At 36.6% G+C, this 9,244-nt stretch overlaps 1 protein-coding gene across 1 annotated transcript in view; it reads left to right on the forward strand.

Moving 5' to 3' along the window:
* LOC145242448 (malate dehydrogenase, cytoplasmic-like) overlaps window positions 1-1,332 on the forward strand; it is a 44,448-nt gene extending 43,116 nt beyond the window's left edge. The window contains exon 8 of the mRNA XM_080105505.1: window positions 546-1,332. Within this exon, the coding sequence (XP_079961631.1) occupies window positions 546-755 (210 nt within the window). The 3' untranslated portion in view covers window positions 756-1,332. The remainder of the gene's footprint in view (window positions 1-545) is intronic.
* Window positions 1,333-9,244: the final 7,912 nt, after the last annotated feature.

Below are 9,244 nucleotides of genomic sequence, written 5' to 3' on the forward strand. Positions count from 1 at the left end.
AGGGCCACTATTTTGTGTTGTGTTATCACATGGGTTGGAAGGAAGAAAAAAAAAAAGGACAATCGTTAAGAAACAATTGGATTTGCATGCAACTATTCTCACATAATTTGCTAGATGAATAAATGTCATTTACTTTACAACTGCTACTAGAAAAAACATCTAACTGATGCAGCATCAAGGTTTACGAAGATGGTTAGTCAGCCATGCTATGTTTGATGGCTTTTAAAAACCAGACAGAAAGAGGTTAAATTGATGGATGACTCAAAGCAAGGCAAGATCTGTAGATTGATATTGTAGTAATAGTGTACATGCTTCGCTTTATTTTCATTTTTGCTAAATTTTTACTTTTAAAACTTAAATAGAGACATAACAAGTTAATAACATTTCCTTCATTTGGCTTAAACTAGGGGAGATAATTCAGTTCAAAGGAGATAATTACAGAAGATTACAATAATATTTCTAAACATCTAACCAATTATTTTATTTGCTTTAACATAATTTTTTTTTCTTTTCTTGTTTCCTCTTCTCCCTTCATTTGCGGACAGGGTTCATTTGTGTCAATGGCCGTTTGCTCAGATGGTTCATACAGCATAGAGAAGGGTCTCATCTACAGTTTTCCAGTTGTGACAAAAGCAGACCATTCATATCAGATTGTGCAAGGTTTGTCCATTGACTATTTTGCTCGAAGTAAAATGGATGCCACGATGCAAGAATTACAAGAAGAGAGAGATATGGCCCTCTGGTTATGTGCATGACTTCCCATCTCTTTGGCCAAACTTTGATTTATAAGGAGAATGATGACAAATATTTGTTAAAAAAATGTGGGAGCAATAAAAAAAAGAATATATACATGCTAACCGTAGACGTCAAACTTGTCAATGCTTTTCATATTATTTCAGTGTAAAATCTAAGAAAACAAGATGCGTCCTTCATATCGCTAATAGTTAAACATGTTCACCTAAAGTCTCCTTTATTTCTCAAAAGTTGAGTTAGTAAAAAAGTGAAGAACATTAATTTTCCTCTCTCCCATTGAGTAATTAGCTATATTATAGTATATCTTTGTTGTGGTCTCGTAGTCTTATCAGATTCCAGAACAAGAATTCACCTTGTCTGGTGGAGTATCCAGCTATGTGCTATTACTTGAGGTAACATCACTTGGTGAAAGTGCATAATTTCTTGTATATGCCATGGGGATCTTATTTTGGACATTATTTTAAATATTTGGTCACGGTTTACTTGTAGAATGCAGTATATCATTGTTCTGCAAACCTTTTTACAGGAACGGCAGACACTCAATAATGGAAATTAAACAATGATGAAATTGAAACAAAATTTTTTGTATTTAGTTTTTGTTTTATAATTGATTTAAAATTTTTATTTTGTCTTCACAAACATTTTTTTCTTACATTTAAAAACAAAATCAGTTTCCTTTCCAGAATAGATAGCAGAAAATATTAGTAATTATTAAAAATATTTGACATCAAATGTACAAAATGCAAAAATTTTATTTATTGAATAGAAAATTATTTTAATTATATTTTCAAGGGAAGATAATAAATTTTTTTTATATAAAATTATCTCCCTTATTTGACTTTTGCAGTTATTTACCTTTTCTGTCTCTCCTAATTAGATTAGTTTAGAAAAATGCTTTACGTGTTATTTATTTTGACTGTTTTGATTCACAAATAAAGATCAATTGCTTTTCTTTTTTGATTTAAAAAAAACAATTGATTGAATATAACTATAATGTAGATATTCTATGTTTAAATACAATACAAAATTTGATACAAACACAGTATATGAACCCTTGTCGATCGTCTATTTTAATGGATACATTAAAAAGTCACAAAAATTAACCTAATTCTTGGTTCGTTCAAAGTTCATAAAACCATATTTCTACATTACCAATTTAATTGAAATTTTCAGAAAATTTATCTGTAAAGTCAAGGAATGTTTGCATGTTATTAAAATAAATTAAGATCGTTAAGATCGCAAATTATAAAAATATATTAAATAAAATAAAAAATATTTTTAATAACTGCGAGACTGTCTACCATTTCATTTCCGGTGGAAATGAGCCTTTCACGTGCACCACACGTTGACGACTTTCAAATTTAACTATCTAATTAATAGATGGGTAAAAAAAAAAAATGCCTATTTTTTAAATTATATATATATATATATTTTTTTTTTTGTACTTTAACCTTACAATTGAATAAAAAAAACATATCCTAAAACTTTAATTAAACTTGAAAATACGATTTAAAAAATAGCGCGGATCGGTAAGTGCACTAGCACCATTTATTTATCTTAATTTTTTATTTTTAAAAGCTTTCCTGGCGAAACCTACCTAAAATAAATTTGTCTAATTCTTAATTTCTTATGTTATTGAAAAAAAAAAAAAAAAAAAAATAGCATCCCGGAATTTTGATAAAATTTTCCCTTAAGGCCCATCTCACGTTCGTATATAACAAAATACTTTTTTGGGTGGTCGTTGAGTTCCATAGCGACCAGCAGACTTAAAATAGCGCGGATCGGTAAGTGCACTAGCACCATTTGTTTATCTTAATTTTTTATTTTTAAAAGCCTACCTAAAATAAATTTGTCTAATTCTTAATTTCTTATGTTATTGGAAAAAAAAAGAAGGTAAATATGAAGAATTACTCCCCCCTCGAAAATTCCTTTAAAATTACCACTTTTATAGGCTTTCAGGGTCGCTGAAAACGAAAATAACGTTTATAATTAAGGCAAACGGGTAGTTTCCAAAATATGAAGAAATGTTAGTTTAAAAAAGTGGAGGATCACTTTTCCATAATAATTTAACGTAAAATGACCACCCACTTTGTGGCCATGATTTTTTTTGGGTGGTGTGGGGGGACTTTCTTTCTACCCTTGGAAAATCCTTTAAAATTACCTGTTTAAGTTGGTTGGTCTATCGAATTTATTTGCTGTTTTTATTGAAAACTATTTTCGCCGGGATTTTTGATAAAATTTTCCATAAAGGGCTGTGCGTCTCACGTTCGTATATAAAAAATTTTTTGTAGATTTCGGTGTGCTAAAAACGAATCTGCAAGCCGTTTTCGTCGCAAAAAAATAGTTTTTATGATATGAAGAAATTACTTTTTCAAAAAGTAGGCGATCACTTTTCCATGTAAATTTAACTTAAAATACGCACCCACTTTCTAGCCACCTGAGAGGAGGATTTTTTCCCATGTTTATTGGCTAAACAGCTTTCGTTTATGCTCGCGCATAGCATAAACGAAGGCTACGGCTGTGAAATGGAAAATAGTCCCAGAGTTCAGGGGTTATTACCATGCAAAAGAAATCAAACAAAAAACTTTTTAGCCAAGAAACACACAGAAAAATGCCCCTCTCTCAGGTGGCCAGAAAGTGGGTGCTCATTCTAAGTTAAATTTACATTGAAAAGTGATCACCCACTTTTCGAAAAAGTAATTTCTTCATATCATAAAAACTTTTTTTTGCGACGGAAACGGTTTGCAGATTCGTTTTTAGTACATCGAAATCTACAATAAAATATTTCATTATATACGAACATGAGACGGGCCTTAAAGTAAAATAATACCGGATTTTTGGGACAGATTTGCCGTTTAGTTGTGAAATATCCTCAAACCAGGTAATCACTAAAAAAGACTCTTAAAAGTCGTCACCTGTATCGAGCAAAAGTTTAAAACCACTGATAATATGTCAGCCTACGTCACAGTAACATATATTGAGTGAGTTCCTAACAGTATTTTGTATAGTTTTTTTAGTTTAAACTCATTTTCCCAAATTTCCCGAAATTTATCGTGCTCGATACAGTCTGCCGCCATTTGTATTTTACAAATATACCGATAAACACTGCATATTTTTGAACCGATTAAACATTATACATTACATAAAAACACTACAATCTTATCCAGTTAGGTAGAACATTTACTTTTCTTGCCTTTGATAACATTTATTTGTTATATATTTATTTTTTGACAACTTCTTTATATCTGTGTTTAGTAATACAACCCTTTTCATTTAATGTAATACTTAGTCGGCTCGAAAAACAGTGTTTATCGGTGTATTTGAAAGCTACAAATGGTGGCGGACACTGTTGATTACATTAAGTTTGAGAAAGTGAGTTAAAACTAAAAACTATACAAAATATTGTCACTAACCCACCGATTATGTCAGCCTATGTCATGGTAACATATATTCGGTGGGTTTTTGACACAGTATTGTATAGTTTTTAGTTTTCAACTTACTTTCCCAAACTTAACGTATTCAACAGAGTCTGCAACCATTTCTGTTTTTCGAGCGGATTAAACATTTTACATTACATAAAAACACTAAACAATTATCCAGTTAGGTAGAAATGTAACTTACCTTACCTTTGCTTTCATTTATTTGTTTTCGGACAACTTTTTCGAATCTGTGTATAGTAACCCCCCCTCCCCATCACTCAAATATCAATTACTAACTCACATTTTTGTATACAGAAAAAAAAAAAAAAAAAAAAATTTAGCGCTTCAACATTTTTGCTACGTTCAGCTTTATCCACTGATTGTTGGTTGAGCCCAAGCCATGATTGACGGTAATCCCGAGGATCAGGATCCAATTCTGCAAGAGTACCATTTTTTTTCATTTTCGCCTTTTTCTTTTTACTTTTTGGAGTGGATTGCTGTACTAAGATTATAAGAAACATGCATTTTCTCTTTTTATTAGAATTTTCCATTACACCAAATTGAGCCAAAGCAACGCGTGGCAGGGTACAGCTAGTATATATATACAAATATTTATATAAAAACTATACATACATATTCCAAAGATGAACCAGCGGTTTCATTGTATTGAACCAGCCATCTGTGGTTAATATGAATTCAATACAAATCATCAGTGTCAGTTAAAAAAGGAAACCAAAAGGAAAACAACATGGAAAAATAACTAGGAATAAACACTGAATATTTCTTTGTTTATTTTTTTGTGTTGTTTTCCTCTTTCCATTGATGCTGATGATTTGTATTGAATTCATATCAGCCACAGATGGCTGGTTCAATACAATGAGACTGCTGGTTCGTCTTTGGAATATGTATGTATAATTTTTATATAAATATTTGTATTTTAGCTCTCACGTTCACGATTGAGCACTTTATTCGATTTCTTTTCATTGCATTCTGACTATATATATATATATATATATATACTAGCAAGCAGACCTGGCTGTGCCCTATATTGAATGAGGATCAAAAAAAATTTTCACTCTCCTACATTTTAATGTCCTTGAAATCAGTGAAATCGCCTAATTTTTAATCAAAATGAGTGATTGCCTGCTCTAGTCAGGAACCCACCGCAGTGCAACAGAAGGAAGTTGATTATTCCCTTTGCTCAAAGAAAAGCTTAGAAGCTATCATTATGAGTCAATTGAGGAGATGAAAGGTTGCGCACACAAGAAGACTTCTATGATGCCTTCCAGAAGTTGTTGGAACGGTACAGCAAGTGCATTGTAACTGGAGGAGATTACTTTAATGGGGAGTAGTTTCATGTGTGTACTCTCAATAAAACGGCCCATACAAAAAAAAAAAAAAAAAGGCTGGAAACACTGAAGACACCTCATATTGTGGATTAAGTCACTGCTGGTGAAACTTCCTCCTGAATTCTTTTATGTGCTGTTCAACTTTGATTCCAAATTATGAAAAACGATTTTGGAAGAAGTGTCTTCAGTTCTGAGAACTGCCATAGTTGATCCTTGTTTATATCAATTATTAAAACGAATGTCACTTTTTAAAACGTATTCTTTTAAAATTGTTGACGGTATATGAGCTAATCTTCACATGGAAATTTGGTTACCGTTTTTATTTTATAAGATTTTCCTAAAATTAGATTTTTATTTAGCAGGTAATCTATAAATATAAAAGCGAAAATGTATGTATGTATGTGTGTTCGCTTTTTCTGTGTGTCTACAAAAGGCTTATTTCAGAGAAGCGGTCACTCGCTTCACAACTTTTAAAAACTTTTTATATCACATATAAATCGTAATATCTCACAGTTAACAACGAAGCTTGCCTGTCTATTTAATTTGCTCGATTTCGGGAAGATAAATATTCAATATTTGTCGCTCACCGCATGTGGGTTAGTCTTTTTCCTATAACATCTTGGGGGGGGGAAGCGTTCAGCAGTAAATATTATCCCGCAGTCAAACTTGACCTCATTAACTCATTAAAACGAGCACCTGCTAAATCCAAGTAATTAAATAAATTCAAACGTGCTTCCGTTAGCATCACACGGTGGGGCAATGGTTAACGTCGCACGTTTTTTTTTCACACTTTAATTTACAACTTTGCCTCAACGGTTCGGGTTCGATCCTCATACTTACTTTTTTTTTTACCCCCCCCCCCCACACACATACCTCCAAACACCCAGGCAACGTCATATAAAGAAGTACCATAGTGTCATATAAAGAAGTACCATACTCAGTTCTAAGTAACAGTTTTTCCTGACTTTTTGGATAAAAGCAGTGTGGTATCTACACTTCATCTTTTTAGTTCTCGGTTGCCCTTGTGGCAATCTTCTGGTCCATGTAGCGGCAACCCTACTTGGGCCAGCTGGCAAATCACCATCCAGCTCCCATTTCCCACTTCTCGGAAGCTGGTCCCCTTTTCCCTTCCCCCTCCCCTTCTCTCTCCACATTAAAAAACGGCCTTGTGCCTAATTTGCTCAGTGAGGAAGCAAATAAATAAAGCCCGTCTCCTGCGGGGGTTGGGCATGAATCTCAAAGATCATATGTGGTAGAAATCCCACATGGTCAATGTAGGGGAAACCCTTCATACCAATTGTCACTACCCAGCTCCCCTACTCCCCAGGGTGTTGGCCCCCATTTCCCCAATCTCTCCACATTAAAAAATGGCCTTATGCCTGAATTGCTCAGTGGGGAAGCAAATACAGCAGTTTCACCTGGAAATGAAAATTATAATCAAAATAATTCAATGTAAAATTAAAATAAATTAAAAGGAAAATTAAAATTTAAAAAACAAATTTAGGCACAAGGCCCTTTAAGATCTGGGTAGGGGAGTGTTGCAGGGTCTTTGTTACTACAGTGAAAATGGGGTCTTTGGCAACTTTACTCTTGACTGGGAACATTTACCACAATACCTCATTCACTCTGTGGACTCTAAACTAACTAATGAAAACCCCAGCGTTTTTTGCAAAAAAGAATATATTTACAATTATTTTGTGTGTGTGTGTGTGTGTAAAATTTTTTTTTTTTTTTTTTTAAATTAAAATGTGTGTGTGCGTGTGAAAAAAGTTCAATTCATTGGAAAATAAAAAGTTCTTGAATATTGGAAGAAAAACAGTTTGTGTTGGGGAGTGGGGAATCTAGAAAAATATGCAAAAAATAAAATTGCCTAGTGCATTGTTAGTAAGGTCCCTCCCTAGCTAATCTAGAAAGTTAAATCACCTACTGTTTTCCGGGACACCGAAAACAAGCGGGAAGATCCCTAGTGGGGATTGGGAAGGATTCTTATCGGGTATAGGGAGGAAAAATAAATAATTGTCAAAAACAAAAAAGGGAAAGAGGGGGGGGGGGTAAGCGGCGGTCATCGAGTAGGGGTTGACCAGGGGGTGATACAACAAAAAGATAGGGGGTAGTGGTAGGGTAACCTCGGAAGGTTCTCTAGTGCCAAAAAACAAATATTGGGGGACAGGATCTCATTTGTACCACCAGTCAAGAGTCTCTTTACTTTTTATTTGTCTAACTTAGCGGGATGGGCTCCGTAGGACTCAGTACCGCATGTGCCATGCTTATGGTGGTAACACGAATTCAAACTTGGCACCTCGTTGGATGCACAAGCTAGCGTCATGCACCCACCTCTTGTCAAAGGCCACTCGAGGCAACCTCTTCCAATCGCATCTGATCTTTACTTTAAGCAGATGTTTAAAGTAGACGATCAGATCCCGATCCGGAACAGATATCCCTTCGCGGACTCGCTTGAGGCGTGTGATCCATATGATGATCCCCGCTACTGCTAGTATCGCTAGAAAAACCATTCTTTTCTCCCTAGGCAGCGGCGGATCAATGTTCTCCACAAAATATGATTCGTCGAGTTCAAGCCAGCGCTTGGCATCGATGCGAGCCGTTACCTCATTGACATACCCGAGGAGGGTCTTGAGCCTGCTGCAGTGGAAAAAGGCATGACCGGCTGTTTCCCTCATGTCCTCGTCGCAGTGCAGGCAGTAGACCCGGGTTTCTTCATTGTATAGGTTGTTCTTCAAGGAGGGGCAGTGCGTTCCGGACAAGTCGCCAGGTAAGGGAAAATTCCGAGTTTGTAAGAAAGTCCCGTCCTGGCGCCCAACTCCACTGGGAGCGGACCTCCTCTAACGACATCCCCGTCCGTTTCACTAGCGGTTCCTTTTTGGTACACCCCACTACCTCCCGATAAAGCCTGTTCCTAGACTGTTCGAGGACACTGGTCCCCGGCAATGCTCTAAGTGCGGACCGGCATTCGTAGTAGAATGTTTGTTCCCCCCTCAGTCTCCACCGATCTTCGACCGAGGTGTGAGATTAGAAAACGAGCTTCCAACAGCAGCGACCCCATGGAAATCTACGTACAACGAACGGCTCAGGAAAGCCAACCTCTCTGCGTGATTGTGACACCGGAGATCGGGCATCTTAATCCTCCCTCGCTCGGATTTCAAACACAGACCTCTCTGCAAACATAATGCTTACCCTCGTTCCACAAGAGTGTGTCAAGGTGCTCCTGTAAGCTGATTCGTCGTTTTGCAGGGAGGGGAAGTACAGACAGATGGTAAAGGATAAGCGGAAAGACGTATGTAGCACACACCTCCGCCCGACCGTTCAAGGACAATTTCTTTTGAACCCAAGTCTTGACAGAGGATTCGACCTTGGTCTCCACTTCCGACCACTTTTTCTTCAGCTGGAGACCCGGTCCGAACCACACACCGAGGATCTGGACCGGTCGTCGGTCCAACTGAAGATGCCTGGAAGCGAATTTACTCCGGTCCAGGCACCCAACTGCAGACCCACCGACTTACTGCGATTGAAGACGACTCTGTAACTTCTTCGTATCGAGCGAGCACCTCGGTGACCACTTGAATGTCCGTGGGGCAAGACACGAACACGGTGACGTCATCGGCGAACGTGGAAACCCTGGCTCGTGTGCCTCCAGGCAGAGCTATCCCACGCAGGACTGGTGTAGTTGCCTCGTCCCTTAACTTGCGAAAGAGGAGTTCCAACGCC

Source organism: Euprymna scolopes, chromosome 21 (genome assembly GCF_053919585.1).
Source record: "Euprymna scolopes isolate OS-2025 chromosome 21, ASM5391958v1, whole genome shotgun sequence".
Classification (NCBI taxonomy): domain Eukaryota; kingdom Metazoa; phylum Mollusca; class Cephalopoda; order Sepiida; family Sepiolidae; genus Euprymna; species Euprymna scolopes.